Raw genomic sequence first — 16,893 nt, forward strand, 5'->3', positions numbered from 1 at the left:
CCACAATGGCCACATTTGAACTAGTTTTTAACCTTGTACGAAGGTTCGATGAAAGTCTATATCGGTTCAGTTAAGTCTGTATCAGTTACAGGGAAGCAATTCCATTGATTTGTTTGGACATTACTATTTCACATAGATTCTTTCTGATTCAGTTGTGTTGTCACAACACAAGGAGCTTACATAGATTCAACAAATTCCATTAATGTTAATAAAAAATAATGTGCTTGTGTGGAACCACTGTCCATAATTAAATTGAGTAAGTTTAAAGAGTCATTTTTTTGAGTGACAGGTTAAGTTAATTAAATGCAATACAATAGTGTTTTGGTGGTAAAAGAAATATATGTGTGTTACTTTAACAAAACATACTTGGGTAAAAATAACAGAGCCACAAAACCATTTTTTTTAAATGTATCTAAGAATATGTCTTTCTGTCTGTCTGTCTGTCTATCGATCGATCGATTGATCTTTCTATCTATCTATCTGTCTCTATATATTTGTCTGAGAATCTGTCTGTCTATATATCTTTCTATATATCTCTCTGTCTAAGAATCTGTCTGTCTGTCTGTCTGTCTATCTATCTATCTGTCTGTCTGTCTGTCTGTCTGTCTGTCTGTCTGTCTATCTATCAATCTATTTATCTATCTATCTATCTATCTATCTATCTATCTATCTGTCTGTCTGTCTGTCTGTCTGACTATCTGACTATCGATCTATCTTTCTATCTTTCTAACTATCTATCTGTCTAAGAATCTGTCTGTCAGTCTGTCTGTCTGTCTATCTAAGAATCTGTCTATCTATCTATCTATCTATCTGTATGTGAATCTGTCTGTCTGTCTGTCTGTGTATCTGTTTATCTATCTATCTATTTATCTATCTATCTAAGAATATGTCTGTCTATCTATCTATCTATCTATTTATCTATCTATCTATCTATCTGTCTGTATGTCTGTCTGTCTGTCTATCTGTTTATCTATCTATCTATCTAAGAATATGTCTGTCTGTCTATCTATCTATCTGTCTGTCTGCCTGTCTATCGATCTATCTTTCTATCTATCTGTCTGTCTGAGAATCTGTCTGTCTTTCTGTCTATCTATCTATCTATTTAAGAATCTGTCTGTCTGTCTGTCTGTCTGTCTGTCTGTCTGTCTGTCTTTCATCTATCTATCTATCTCAGCAGATGTTATTTCGTTGTTATTTTTTAACAATGACAATAAAGAACAAATACAAATATCTATCTATCTATCTATCTATCTATCTATCTATCTATCTATCTATCTATCTATCTATCTAAGAATATGTCTGTCTGTCTATCTATCTATCTATCTATCTATCTATCTATCTATCTATCTGTCTGTCTGTCTGTCTGTCTGTCTGTCTGTCTGTCTATCGATCTATCTTTCTATCTATCTGTCTGTCTGAGAATCTGTCTGTCTTTCTGTCTATCTATCTATCTATCTAAGAATCTGTCTGTTTGTCTGTCTGTCTTTCATCTACCTATCTATCTATCTATCTATCTGTATGTCTGTCTGTCTGTCTATCTGTTTATCTATCTATCGATCTAAGAATATGTCTGTCTGTCTATCTATCATCTATCTATCTGTCTGTATGTCTGTCTGTCTGTCTGTCTATCTGTTTATCTATCTATCTATCTATCTATCTATCTATCTATCTATCTATCTATCGATCTAAGAATATGTATGTCTGTCAATCTATCTATCTATCTATCTATCTATCTATCTATCTATCTATCTATCTATCTATCTATCTATCTATCTATCTATCTATCTATCTGTCTGTCTGTCTGTCTGTCTGTCTTTCTGCCTGTCTATCGATCTATCTTTCTATCTATCTGTCTGTCTGAGAATCTGTCTGTCTGTCTATTTATCTATCTATCTATCTATTTAAGAATCTGTCTGTCTGTCTGTCATCTATCTATCTATCTATCTATCTATCTATCTATCTATCTATCTATCTATCTATCTATCTATCTATCTATTTGTATGTCTGTCTGTCTGTCTCTCTATCTGTCTGTCTGTCTGTCTGTCTGTCTATCTATCTATCTATCTGTCTGTTTGTCTGTCTATTTATCTGTATATGAATCTGTCCTTCTGTCTGTCTGTCTATCTGTTTATCTATCTATCTATCTATCTATCTATCTATCTAAGAATATGTATGTCTGTCTGTCTATCTATCGATCGATCGATCTTTCTATCTATCTATCTATCTATCTATCTATCTGTCTGAGAATCTGTCTGTCTGTCTATATATCTTTCTATATATCTGTTTGTCTAAGAATCTGTGTGTCTGTCTATCTGTCTATCTCTCTATCTATCTATCTATCTATCTATCTATGTCTGTCTGTCTGACTATCTATCTATCGATCTATCTTTCTATCTATCATCTGTCTAAGAATCTGTCTGTCAGTCTGTCTGCCTGTCTATCTAAGAATCTGTCTGTCTGTCTATCTATCTATCTATCTATCTATCTATCTATCTATCTATCTTTCTGTATGTGTCTGTCTGTCTGTCTGTGTATCTGTTTATCTATCTATCTATCTATTTATCTATCTATCTAAGAATATGTCTGTCTATCTATCTATTTATCTATCTATCTGTCTGTCTGACTATCTATCGATCTATCGATCGATCGATCGATATATCTTTCTATCTATCTGTCTGTCTAAGAATCTGTCTGTCTGTCTGTCTATCTATCTATCTATCTATCTATCTATCTATCTATCTATCTATCTATCTATCTATCTATCTATCTATCTATCTATCTATCTGTCTGTCTGTCTGTCTGTCTATCTATCTATCTGTCTGTCTAAGAGTGTCTATCTATCTATCTCTCTATCTGTCTGTCTGTCTATCTATCTATCTGTCTGTCTAAGAGTGTCTATCTATCTATCTCTCTATCTATCTGTCTGAAAAGAAGATGGCCTTTACAAAAAGCACATTAATTCAATATTTTGATCGCAGGGCTGCTGTGACGCCGCGCTCCCGAATCCATAGTATATCCTGCTACTGATCCTGAAGGTTTCGGGAGATGTGAGCTGTATGAGCTAGATCAAAAGTCCTTTTTATATATTTTTTATTTGAATAGCAGAAATAAACTGCAGTGCAGCTCACACTACTGTCACGAGGACTTTTATTTTGCAAACGTATGGTTGAACCGGAAGTACGTTCGAGCTTCGTTCCACAACAAAAATGGAAGTGTAGATGTATGCTATCGACATTAGGATTGTGGGTTTAAAATAATAAATTGTAACATATTATAATATAAGTACAGCCTCAACAACATGGGAGGTGGTGACCTTGTAAGTACAATTTGTTTTGTCAGTAGCGCAGTCATGTTAAATCACTAGAAGCCAGTTGCTAATGATAATCTGCGTGGCTTAGTTTAATTCGGCTTATGGATACCACCAATTTAATTATTTTAACGATGAAGTTTATTTTTAAACAAGTCTGGCCATTTAAATAAAAGTGATTCACATCTCCACATCTTTTGTCTTCTAAATCTGACTTACTCTTATTCATCTCCGGCGAATCTCACCAGAACTTGAAAAAGAGTTGGCATCCGCAAACTCTGAAGAACATCGAGCGAGTGTGGAAAGCGGAGCAGAAACATGAGGCTGAGAGGAAGAAGATCGAGGAACTGCAAAAGGAGCTTAAAGATGAGCGAGCCCGAGAAGAGATGACCAGATATGCGCAAGAGACAGGCGCTGTAAAGTGTGTAACATTCAGTCAACCCCAGCACCATGCTATTTCATAGTATAACACATAATCTCTCGAAAATGAGATGTTACATCTCAAGGGGCTATCCTTTCAATAAATTCAATAATTAGACATAATAACAACAAACTCTGGTTTCTGTAGCCTGTAATGTAATATTAAATTCCTCACTATTGCAGGAAGAAAGATGACCGTCTGGACTGGATGTACCAGGGTCCAGCGGGACAGATCTCTCGGGATGAATACCTTATGGGTCGCCCCATTGACAAGCAGATCACCCAGCAGTTCGAGGAGCCTGAGAGCGGGCCATCGGCTGAGACGGGCCTTCTGCCTGGCTCCATATTTAACCCCACAGGTTCTGCCTCTACTAATGATATGGCTGCTAAGATCAGAGAAGACCCTCTTTTTGAGATCCGGTAAGCTGGAATGGTGGATTTTTATTTTTACCTAGAAGGCTTGTAATGATTCACAAAAATGTCAGTTTGGTGCGTACCTTGGTTTTGGAGTCATGGTTCGGTATATTTGCGGAACAGCACAAAGCGCATCCATTCATCATAAAAGTAATCCATACGGCTCCAGGGCTTTTTTTGAAAGAAAAATATCCATGTTTATAACTTTTTATTTATAATCGCTGGCTTCCGATAACGGCCGTACGCGAGTCTAGTTCCGGCCGAAGAGTGACCTCTGACCTGACGACTGATGTAACCTTAAGCCCTATTCGGGCGGGATTAGTTTAACATGGAGAAGTGGGGTAAAGTAATAATTACCAGAGCTTCTCAGTGATTTTAGTCCTGTCCGAATGTGCCTTCTCAGTAATCATTACGGACAATGTCAGTAAAGATTACGGCGACTTTTACCTTCTGTAAAAAGGTCCGGAAAAATGACCTCAGATAATACTAATCACGTGTGAATAGACCCGCTGTAAATATGTACGTAAATATTTCGTCATTTCCTGTTTAAAACTAGTTTTCGCAGTTTTTTTCCAAGTATGGAGGCGCTTGAAAAAGCATTCAGTTGCGTTCTAGACGTTGGGACAAGTCTGTGGAAAAACTCGAGTGTTTTCCACATACCATTAAGATCAAAAAGAAGGTTGAAAGCACTTGTCAGAGGAACGAAACTTCTTTTAGCGTTAATGTAAGTGCCTATTACTAACATAATCCAATCGGAATCTAATTAATACATCATATGACCAGATTTTACGGTTTTATATATATAAATATAGGTTATGTGTTTGCGCACATGATATTATGAAGCAACGTAATACGCACATGAGGACAGAAAGGTGACGGAGGTGCGTAAATCGAGTTACACCTCCCACTTCTGCTAGTTTTACTGAGTTTTCTTATCCCGTGCGAATTGGCCATTATTATTACAGACAAATCCCGTCCCAATAGGGCTTTTGGTGAGAGTAGACGCCTCTCGTGGTTCAAACAAATAGGGCAAATAGTACAGCTGTTACTGGAAGCCAGTGATTATAGTTATAATATGGATATTTACTTTCAAAAACGCATGGCCTCGTTTCAGAAGGCCTTTATTAACCCACTGGAGCCATATGGATTACTTTTATGATGGATGGATATGCTTTTTGGAGCTTCAAAAACTCAGGCTCTATCCCATTATAAAGCTGGGAAGAGCTGGGATATTTTTTTATATAACGCTGATTGTGTTTGGCTGAAAGAAGAAAGTCATATACACATAGGATGGCTTCAGGGTGAGTAAATTATGGGATGAACTATCCCTTTAATGAGGGGTTTAATAATGAATAAACTATGGCCTTTGTCTTTAAGAAGAAAAGAAAAAAGCTGTCAATGATGGCTGCAACACACTACTCTTCTGTTAGCAACGTCAAACAACTGTTTTAAAAAAAACAAGCGACGAGTTAAAATTATGTGTAGCTTGAGCTTATATTTATCTGGGTCTGGAAATATTCCTTCAAGTGCTGGTCAAATAAAATGTTCACAGTATATAATCCATGTTTGTTTTCAGCAAACGGGAGGAAGAGAAGAAGAGAGGAGTTCTTACAAATCCTGTTAAAATGAAAGAAATCCAAAAGATGGTGAGTAGTATATTTTGCATGATATTTAGTGGTCAGAATGGAAGAGTTAACTCCCTTTTAATTAATTATTTTGGAATTTGACACTAACTGGTCACACCTTTTGCACTGGAAGTTTAATTGACAATAGGAATTTACCCAATTACAATCCAAGAAATTCATCAGTTAATGGAATTATGGGAAATTAAGTGTTATTTCACTCTTGTCCACAAGATAAAAGTTCATTTATTAAATATAATGTTTTTCTTTTTAATTAAAAACATTTTTTGTCTCAGTGAACTTTTCCATTTAAAGTAAAATTCTAACTGGAATAATGCGTTCTCTTTGTTGTCTTGAGTTCAAATTCAATTTAAAAGCCATTTTTTGTTGAATTTTGAATGGAGTTTCAACCATGTCTGTTTTCTACCCCTATAGTTGCGTCATAATCTTGAGAAGGAGAAAAAGAAGAAACGGAAGAAGGACAAAAAGGAGAAAAGAGAGGAGAAAGAGAGGAGGAAGGAGAAAAAGCATAGAAAGAGGAGTTCAAGCTCTGATGAGGAGGACCGGAAGCATAGGTACAAATTACATTTTTAATCAGCTTGTAAATTGTTTTATTTACTGGCACAAATCTCTCTTTGTTTGGGAGGTAGTGTACTTAATTTAAATAAGCTTTTTAAACAATGTGTGTGTGTCTGTTTGGCCAACCAGGTCCAAAGAAGAACGATCAGATCATGTGACAACCTCTAATGGACATCATAAATCAGGCTATGGGCTTCAAGTAAGTGATTTCTCCCTGGCTTTCTCACTGACATTTTTCTTTTGGATTTTTATTATTAACTTTTATTTAATTTTAATATTTAATTAAATTCATTGGCATTCTGCATTGCCATAATAGGTCATCCTGACCTCAGTAATAGACACTTAGATTAGAGTACTTATTAGATCTGCATGACTTAATACTTAGAGTTTTAGTTATGATGTTCCTACACCATTGCTTAACATTGATCTGGTAATATTTATCAAATATTACTTTTTCTTAGTCACCTTGCAATCAAAATTGACAAATCTTTTCTTTTTTCTTTTTTTTTCTGGAATATTATTATATGATTTTTCCATCAGGGTTCCCACGGGTGAATCTGAAACAAAAATTCAAGGCCCTGGAAAGTTTTTGAAAATAAACATACATAGAAAATGCTTGAATTTATTTTGTTCAAGAAGATTTCTAGAATAAATTCCATATTATTCCCTTCGGAAATAATGTGTTATTTCGCCAACACGTCATGGCCTATGCATACTAACCCAAATATGTTCAGTCAATGACTGTATATTGTGTTCAATGAACATAAAACATTTGTGATAATCTGTTGCCCAAATATTACATTTTATTTAATGTAATGTTGAATAGCTTTTCTTGTTAAGATAATGTAAACCATGAGGCAAGAAAAACTTAAAAGCATATTCATATCTTAAAACTTCTGGTTACATGAGCCTAAGCTCTTTTCAATAAAATCCATGCAAAAGTTAATATCAGATCATTTTAGAATACAGTAAAGGATGTACCCAATATTCTTCGGTTTTATGCAAAACAGAAATACCACAAATAGAATATCAGATCTCTTTCATATGGCCAAAAATAAAGTAAAAAAAAAAATGCTTTTGAAAAATGACACATGAAAACTGTAACAATGTATCTTACAAGGTAACACGATGTAACCTTGTTCTTACTTGAAATATGTCCCCACATTAAAGGGTTAGTTCACCCAAAAATGAAAATTCTGTCAGTAATTATTCACCCTCATGTTGTTCCAACCCCGTAAGACGTTCGTTCATCTTCGGAACACAAATTAAGATATTTTTGATTAAATCTGAAAGCTGGATCACTCCTCCATAGGCTTCTTAAGCCTTGTTTATACTCGACACGTCCGCAAGAGCGCGAAGGTGTGCGCTGCAAAAATGACGTCATTGCGGTGTGGGCGGTCGTGCGCAAGACCCCATTTCGCCTGGCGGTGTGCACGGCAATTTTTGTAACATCGCGCGCGGCGCCGCATCCGAAGATGAACGACTTCGAGCCGAATCTGGCCGAACTGGTACGTCTGTACCAGCATGTTTATGATCTATACACAGAGACATTTGCATTGATGGGCGACCATAAAAACCTCTCATTTTGTGAATAGGAACACATTTGCATTAAGCACCCAGTTTGCACTTGTCTAAAGTAACTGCTTATATTTACAAAATAAGCATACAATAGCAGAAGTAAGCCCTGCTAATGAAATTAAGGTTTAAACACTCTTCAGTTTAACTAGTTTACATGCAGTGAAAGTACAATAAACCTACTGCATTTATTACTCTTTTTATTTGAATCAGCAATTAATAAACTACTAATAAAAGGCAAACTACTTCTTCACTGCTGATTCCTGGTGGTTTAGAGGAGAATTACTCGGAGTCGCCCCCTGTCGTTTCACAGAATAGCACAACGGCGAGCGCGTCAAGTATAAACGCCTCGTCCGTTTGGAGAGGTGCGCGCGCAGTCAGCGGAGACTCGCGCTCGTGCGGACGCGTCGAGTATGAACAAGGCTTTAAGAGATCGAAACTGGCCGGCCCAAAAGTTATGAAAGGCATCGTTAAAATAGTCCAAGTGACTACAGTGGCTCAATCTTAAGTTTATCAAGCGACGAGAATACTTTTTGTGCGCAAAAAAACAAACAAAAATAACGACTTTAATCAACTAATCATTTCCTTCTCTGAGGGCCTGATATTTCACGTAGTGATATTGCGCAAAGCTTCTGGGTTGCACGTCACACGCAGGCTCACTATTGGCCGACGTTGGTCATGTGTGTGATGCGTGACGTACATCCTAGAAGCTTTGCGCAGTTCCACTACGTGAAATATCACGGCCGTACAGAGAAGGAAATGATTAGTTGAATAAAGTCGTTATTTTTGTTTGTTTTTTTTGCGCACAAAAAGTATTCTCGTCGCTTGATAAACTTAAGATTGAGCCACTGTAGTCACTTGGACTATTTTAACTTTTGGGCCGGCCAGTTTCGATCCCTTAAGAAGCCTATGGAGTGATCCAGCTCTCAGATTTAATCAAAAATATATTAATTTGTGTTCCGAAGATGAACGAACGTCTTACGGGGTTGGAACAACATGAGGGTGAGTGATTACTGACAGAATTTTCATTTTTGGGTGAACTAACCCTTTAAGTCCTTGAATTCGAGGGTATTGGACCTGGAAAGTCCTTGAAGTTAACCAAGGTGTGGGAACCCTTTTATATGTACATCATTATTTATTTATTTTTATTTATTTTTTATTCATGTGTCCTCATAATCTTTAAATAACTTCCCCTCCCTCTTGCAATGATCTTCTCTGATGACATGTTTACTGGCACGAGGGACCCACCAATAGCAAACCACAATGATTGACTGATTCAATCAATTCCCGATGGACTAAATCAAGTCCCGCTTGTTTTCTTGTTGGAGAAGCCATTTCATCAACTTCCGTTTCGTGCCAACTTTGAAATGTGCTCCTTTCTTCTTGTTTCAGTTACCAGAAAGCAGATCCCATCACTCTTCAGCGTCTAACCACACAGATCACCATTCAAGAGACAGGAGTCGATCCCCGTTTTCTCACAAAGCAGACAGGGACAATCCTTCCTCTCGAGAGTCCGAGCGAAGACCTAAAACCAAAGCCCCCAGCCCACCGAGACACCGGGACCGCCATCAAAGACCGCAGTACACCAATTACAGCAAGTATGACACTTCCTTGAGTTGCTGTATCATGTAGTAGATTACATGATTAAGAATGAATGTTTTGTTCATCTGTGTCAGTCACTCTGAACATGAGTTGAAACCTCTGGCATGATCACATTTGTTTCTTTAGCTGTAGAAGGCTTTCAGTTTTGTTTGCCACATAAAATGCAACTACATTTTTCCCTTCTCTCAGACGCCTCTCATCTGAAGAGTTGGAGAAGAAGAGAAGGGAAATGATGGATTTTGCCCGCGAAAGAGAAATTGAAAGGGAAAATAATGTGCAGAGATACAAGCGACAAGAGGACCAGGAGAAAGCCAGAGACAGTGCCAAACAGGACCGTCACGCTGGCTTCATACAGTCAGTATTTTCATTCCTGAAAACAGAAATCTTAATACTGTTGCACCCAGTGGTTTTATTTGTAGCAAACGGACTTGACTACACAAGGTAGCCTGGTTGTAAACTTCTGGATCACCATGGAACAGTTGATGGTTTATGTTAATTGGCACAGAAGTGGGAATCGGGAATATCTTAATTCTGCTCCAGCATACATGCACATATGGGCAAAGCACTTTTAGCATTAAGAAATGATTTGGATAATAATGTCTTGCTCACAAATTAATTTGTGTCTGTAATCTGTTTACAGTGACATGAAGCTAGAGAGTGCTGCCACGTCGTCTCTGGAGGACCGTGTGAAAAGAAACATTCACTCCATTCAGAGGACCCCTGCTGCTCTGGAGAAGAACTTCATGAGGAGATGAGGAGAACATAAAAATGCTAACTTTTACCTCTGTCTTTTGTATTTTACTGGTTTCAGATTGTTTTAAATTTGTCGTTTTTATAGAAGCTCATGCTTGTAAATAAAATGCAAAAGGGCTTTGTACTTAACCAACATTCTCCAGTCATCAGCAAGCTCCAGTCACAGACACAGGCACGGAGACACACACACGTTAGACAATTAAACTGAAACACCTGGTTTTAGACCACAATAATTTATTACTATGGTGTCGGGCCTCCTTTTGTGGCCAATACAGAATCAGTTCATCTAAGGAATGACAGTCCCTAACAGTGGCCAGAGGAATTTTTAAGCCTTTCCTGTTGTATGTTGTAATTAACTTGATGCTGTCATATACAATTATATATTTGTTATTAAAATTTAGCTCTTTAATTTCATTAGTTTTTTTTTTTTTTTTTGTCTTTGTTGTTTTGTTGGAGGCTTTAAATAAGCCCTTTTGGGATTTTTGTTTTGTGTTGCCTCTCCCTGCACAGCACATGGGTTTTACTTTCTTGTTTTTCTTGTATATTTATATTTGTGCAAATAAACTAATGTAAAAAACAAACACAAAAAAAAAGTCCTCTTGCAGAACATTGGCCAGGTGGAGGAAAATGTTTTCTGACTCACTCCACCCTCAAAGTGGCTTGATAACATTCAGATCTGGTGACTGTGCCATGGGAGATGTTCACTTTCATGTTCATCAAACCACTCTGTCTTGCTGTGTGTATTATTTTGATACATGGCACAACCTACTGGCATTGACGCACCCTTCTATCACAAGTAGTGGGCCAAGGGAATGCCATGATATTACAACCCAAACCATCACTGATCCATCTCTGAGATTCCCTTTGGTCATGCTACACTCTTGGTGATCTGGGGCTTCTCCACACTGAGAATTACAAGAGAAGGTAGACTCCTGTTCACATTGTCCATAGCCCAAGATTTCCACTGCTGGGACCATTGGACCAAAGGTTTGGCATTTGCAGCCTGACCATGAATATTGACTCCGTGGAGCTCAAGGTGTGTCAAGGTGCACATTTAATTGCAGCTGTGATTGTATGTTGTTGTTTTTTGTTATCCAATCTAGGTTAATACCCAGACATCTCTTTCAGACAGCTTCCTTTTGCATATACAATTACTCCTGTTGGATGTGGTTTGTCATTTGTGGTGTGTATGTGTGTGTGTGTATATATATATATATATTGTTGTAGAACTTAGATTGTCTGTGTAACATCTAATATATATATAAACCCAGCAGCAAATAAAATATCACAGGCCAGCATTTTTTTTATGCTGTATTCAGTTTATTGCAAGCAGTCAATGCTTCAGAGCAAGATAATACTGAGATTAAGGAACACTCTTCACAGATAATGGCTACAATTACTCAGACTCACTCCTGTCAAAGACAGTGAATGTCATACGACGAGTGTGGATTCAGGAAAGAGAACGAGCATGTGATCGGCAGCGTGTCAATAGTGGCGGATGCCTCAGGTTTGGACCCGTTGGCCTGCCTGTGGTTAGCATGCTGTTCTGGATTTCCAGAAGTAGTTCTTGCAGCCCGGCTTTCGCTCTTTTTCTCCATTGTCTCTCCTCATTAGGTCCAGTCCATTCTGTAGTAATCCCAGAGATGGGCTGTCAGACTGGATGGCTGCTAGGTCTGGGTTACTGAGCAACCACTGGAGCTCTGGAAGGGAGTATCTCTCTGGCATCTGAAGAATTAAAGCATTTTTTTCAGGTTGCAATACTTTTATTATGCCTTAAAACAACGATATGTGCTTCCAAGATGTTGTATTACTTTCTATTCAAATGAGTTGAGGTTTTGAGTGTGACCTTCAAAGCTTACCTCTTCATCAGCTGAAGTGCCATGAGATGCCTGAAGCGCAGAGTTCAAGACCATGTGAGATCGACCGCCTGATATGATGCCTGCTGTCATGGCCAAACAGAGCAGGGAGACACTGAGGTGTAGTTGGGAGGAGGTCATCTCTGCTGTCTTGAAGGATGTGGCTTGTTCAACCTTGGTTCAAGCCTTTCTGTTGCACTGTGCTCCCTTAGTGTGTTCCTTGCTTATCTGGACTGTATTTTATACTGATGCCTCCTCCCATACAGAGTCAAAATTAGTTACGCACTGACAAGTTTTACAATTTAAATATTAACAAATTAAACTGGTCCCAGCTGGTATCTTCGGGTCAGATGTAACTTCAATTACTGGTACATCTTGTTTTCCATCTTTGTTAATTTGTGTTTTCCTGCTGTCTAAACAAAGTGCATCCAACTGAAGCAATAAACCAATAAAAATAAACCAACCCCAACTGCACTTATTAGCCCCTATCACATTGATCTGTTGCTAGAGTGACCTCCCTACGAAAGTTTCTGGGTCATAAATTCTTGGCTATCATGGCAAATGGATGTTACTAGGAAACGGGTCAAAGAACACTTAAAACAGGTTCTTATTTCCTACATCTGGGAAAAATAAATTCTAATGAAACATTATTCTTTTCAAGTACCATTTGCTGCTTGTGTTTACTATGGTTTCACTTTATTTTGATGGTCCCTTTAACACATTCGGTTGACTGTAAGTAACATTGGACTTACATGTCAACTAACTCTCATTAGAGTGTTATTAGAGTATTAGTAGACTGCTAGGGTTCGGGTTAGAATAAGTTGACATGAAGTTGCAAAGTTACTTATAGTCAGTATAATTTCTGTTGAGGAGCATCACAATATATGTGTATATATATATATAATATATATATATATATATATATATACTCAGCAAAAAAAGAAACGTCCTCTCACATTCAGCTGCTTTTATAGAAAATTTTAAACGTGTAAATATTTGTATGACCATAAAAAAATTCAACAACTGAGACATAAACTGAACAAATTTAGAAGACATTTGATGAACAGAAATGGAATAACATGTGGAACAAAGACCCCTTTAAATGACTCACTACAGTCACAGGCTCTGTTCCAAATTATTGGGAATATTTCTGTTTTGATTTCATAGGATTTTAAAGCAGCATCCTAGTGAAATGGAACCGCATACTTATTTTCACAGCTGCCACAGTTAGCCATAAATAAACCCAGGTCAGGACAGGGTGTTTTGCATTATTTTTTATTAATAATATATGACAATGGGATTATATAGCTGTTATTGTCCTTGAAAAAAGTATTATTGTCAAACAATTTAAAAAATCAAATTTCTCGATGCAAGATTACAAACATGTCTTTCACCATCTACCATTCATAATACTGTGAAAAGCTTCCTGGGATCCAGAGAAATCTCAGGCTGTGTAGGGCAAGACAAGAAGGCCTCAGCCTTCAAGCCCTCAGATGGCACTGCATGAAAAACCATCATGCTACTCTGTTAAATACAGCCACATGGGCTCAAGAGTACTTTGGAAAACTGTTGTCACTTAACACAGTCTGACACTGCATCAAGAAATGCCACTTGAATCTGTTACGCAAGGAGAAAGCTATACATCAGTTCTATATGGAGATGCCGGCGAGTTCTCTGGGCCCGATCTCATCTCAGATGGTCTAGAAGACAGTGGAAAATGTGTGCTGTGTTTAGATGAGTTCATGTATACGCTTGTTTTGGGGAAAAACAGACATTGAGTTCTCAGTCCCAAGAACAAAATCCAGATTTTCATCAGCGACAGGTGCAAAAGCAAACATCTAAATCACTGTTTCAAAACACAAGATCATTGTGATATGTAATGAGAACATTTGGTTTAATCACCAAAACACAAACAATACAAGGTACAGGTTTCAAATCACCCTCTGTGCTGAATGAATGTTGCTTTACTGTAGAACGGTATACACGGACATCACAATGGATGTTACACTGAGACTCTCAAGTCATCGTTGTCGGTTAGGAACCTGGGTGTGCTCTTTGATACCAATCTATCATTTGAAAGTCACGTGTCTAGTATCTGTAAAACTGCATTTTTCCATTTTAAAAATATATCTAAATTACGTCATATGCTCTCATTGACAAATGCAGAACAATTATTTAATGTGTTCATGACATCAAGGCTAGATTATTGTAATGCTCTTATGGGTGGTTGCCCTGCACACTTAATAAACAAACTACAGCTGGTCCAAAAGGCAGCCGCTAGAGTTCTTACCAGAACCAGGAAGTATGACCATATTAGCCCGGTTCTGTCAACACTGCATTGGCTCCCTATTAAACATTGTATACATTTTTTAATATTGCTGATTACTTACAAAGCACTAAATGGTTTAGCTCCCCAGTACTTCAGCGAGCTCTTGACGCATTATAGTCCTTCACGTCTATTGCGATCTCAAAATTCTGGCCTGTTGAGAAGATTTGAGACTAGAATATCAACCTCAACTGCTGGCGGTAGATCATTTTCCTATTTAGCACATCAAGCGTAGCGTCACTCTGAATCTGACTCTGAATCAGACGTGATGTCACTGTATACATACAGTATATAAGCTCCTTCAGTATTATCAGCAGCAATAGCGTTTCTCAGGAGCTAATTACCCTCCTCCATCCCCAGCTCCTCCTCTCACCCAGTCAGGATATGGCATTCTGAGTGCCCTTGAATCAGAATAAATTCTCGAATTATGTTGTATTTTAAAATCTTGAATTAATGATATCTGCAATACATTCATGTTGGTTCTGTTCTGTTTACCCTAAGTGGGGTTATTGCTGCTCTTATCCATGCTAGGCTTCATGGATGCGCAGGGAGTTCTTGCCCAGAACAGAACCATACCGCCAATCCAAACTGTATGCTAATTGTCAATCGTATTTGATTGAACTAAACAAATTTGATTGAACCTGACAGAACTAAACTTTGGAACAGTCTTCCTAACATTGTCTGGGAAGCAGACACACTCTGTCAGTTTAAATTATGTTTTATTAACAAAGTTCGGGAGGAGCACGTTCAGATAATTAAGACGGGTGGAGAGCACTCAACAATCAATGATAAGAGGCGTATATACAACGCATTCTCATCCCAAAGCGTAATATATTGACTCTTTTGACAAAGCGTCTATATCCAACGCACATGGCACCCTTTAGCGTCAATATAACACGCTTCAGGTTTTGGGTAGGTTTAGGTCTGGGGTAGTGTTAGGGTTAGACCACTAGGAGGCGCCATATATCTGCGTCTCATATGACGCTAAAGGGTGCCATGTGCATGGATATAGACGCTTTGTCAAAAGAGTCAATATATTACGCTTTGGGATGAGAACGGGCTGGTATATATAGACTCAGCAGTCTCACCTCAATCCATTGACAGTTTGGCAGCGTCCCTCCACCACCCCTTCTCCACACTTCTAGTCCTAACTACTTACAAAGGGGTGAGTACTCTGGGTTCGGGCTGTACTCCGAGGTCGGAGCCCTCCCCCCGGACAGCACGCTAAATACACATTAAACTTTACCCCCTCTAATTGTATTTAAGTGTGAACTCGTGAAATCTAGATTAAAAACACATCTCTTCAACCTGGCATTCACATAGAACACTATACATTCCTATTATTCAAATCAGTTAAATGATTATTAGGCTGCATAGATTAGGGGTGCTTCTCAATTCTTATTTGTGCATCCTCGTTTCCTTTCCTCGCGTCTCAGCTCCACCCCCTGCAGGATGCGAGGGAAGGCTGCAAGGAAAGAAAATGAGGACGGAGGAATCGAATGAAAGTTTTTTTATACTTTGAAATACTTGACCACTCGAGCGTCACTTCACTACGTCATCAGCAGCGCTCAAAGGATCTGCCCAAAGTTGTTGAAGTTTGGTTATTTAAGAAATTAGTAATAAATAATAATGAAGCAAGATACCCTGTTGAAATATGTGAGATGTGTGGTTTATATAAACTGCAAAGGTCAAGTATAAATTAAAATTATTGTGACCGACGTGAAGGGGGAGGAGAATTAGGGTCAGCCGGAACTAGAGACACGTGCGTCACCTTTAGTCGATAAAACACTTCCGCAAAGCATGCAACTGTGCATCCTCGCTCATAGCTCCTCCGGAAGCCTCCTCACTCCTCGATCCTCGCCTCCTCGCAGTGCAATTAGAGAATTGAGATGTCCTTCAAGATGGCTGAGCTCGATCGGTTTCCGGGTCATAGGATGGAGGACGGAGGATCGAGGAGACGAGGAGGGATATTGAGAAGCACCCAGGGTCAGCCGGAACTAGAGACACTTCCTACAACACCTGATGTACTCGCTACATCATAAGAAGAATCTACGCTAATTTTAGTCTTTCTGTTTATTCTGAGGTTAACTTTAATTAGCCGGACCCGGGCCGTATCCAGATCAGATGGTGGACCTTCACCTAACCCTAACCTCAACAAACTCGTCTCCATACCGGTGGGGTGACTCCGACCTCCAACCAGAGGGAACTGGATAAATATTGTGAATGTTCCGATCCAATCTGACTTCTGACCTGTAATGTTGCCTGAATCATAATCATACACTGTTCGCTCGTTGGCCAGAGGAGAACTGGCCCCCGACTGAGCCTGGGTTCTCCCGAGGTTTTTTTCTCCATTCTGTCTCCTGATGGAGGTTTGGTTCCTTGCCACTGTCGCCTTTCTTCGCCTTTGATGAATCTGTGTTTTTGAATGAATTGGGTGAG

At 38.4% G+C, this 16,893-nt stretch overlaps 2 protein-coding genes across 2 annotated transcripts; one reads left to right on the forward strand and one right to left on the reverse strand.

Annotated features, from left to right (window-relative positions):
* Window positions 1-3,194: 3,194 nt before the first annotated feature.
* On the forward strand, window positions 3,195-10,280 carry cwc25 (CWC25 spliceosome associated protein homolog). The gene is made up of 9 exons (XM_056264771.1): window positions 3,195-3,316; window positions 3,556-3,728; window positions 3,911-4,147; window positions 5,718-5,787; window positions 6,199-6,338; window positions 6,472-6,541; window positions 9,310-9,515; window positions 9,709-9,873; window positions 10,160-10,280. Exons 1-9 carry the CDS (start codon window positions 3,299-3,301, stop codon window positions 10,272-10,274), a joined length of 1,194 nt encoding a protein of 397 aa, XP_056120746.1. The 5' UTR covers window positions 3,195-3,298; the 3' UTR covers window positions 10,275-10,280.
* A 1,298-nt stretch (window positions 10,281-11,578) lies between these two features.
* On the reverse strand, window positions 11,579-12,352 carry sst2 (somatostatin 2). Its single transcript, XM_056264783.1, has 2 exons — window positions 12,132-12,352; window positions 11,579-11,997 (listed from the first exon to the last, which is right to left on the reverse strand). Exons 1-2 carry the CDS (start codon window positions 12,267-12,269, stop codon window positions 11,806-11,808), a joined length of 330 nt encoding a protein of 109 aa, XP_056120758.1. The 5' UTR covers window positions 12,270-12,352; the 3' UTR covers window positions 11,579-11,805.
* Window positions 12,353-16,893: the final 4,541 nt, after the last annotated feature.

Source organism: Rhinichthys klamathensis, unplaced genomic scaffold (genome assembly GCF_029890125.1).
Source record: "Rhinichthys klamathensis goyatoka isolate OS25496 unplaced genomic scaffold, OSU_Roscu_1.1 h1tg000011l_1, whole genome shotgun sequence".
Taxonomy (NCBI): Eukaryota; Metazoa; Chordata; class Actinopteri; order Cypriniformes; family Leuciscidae; genus Rhinichthys; species Rhinichthys klamathensis.

Coding starts and splice junctions, on each gene's coding strand:
- cwc25 (XM_056264771.1), top strand. Junction 3,729..3,910: donor CAAGAGACAGGCGCTGTAAA/GTGTGTAACATT, acceptor TCACTATTGCAG/GAAGAAAGATGACCGTCTGG. Junction 4,148..5,717: donor GACCCTCTTTTTGAGATCCG/GTAAGCTGGAAT, acceptor GTTTGTTTTCAG/CAAACGGGAGGAAGAGAAGA.
- sst2 (XM_056264783.1), bottom strand. CDS start 12,269: ATGACCTCCTCCCAACTACACCTCAGTGTCTCCCTGCTCTGTTTGGCC. Junction 11,998..12,131: donor GCACTTCAGCTGATGAAGAG/GTAAGCTTTGAA, acceptor TTAATTCTTCAG/ATGCCAGAGAGATACTCCCT.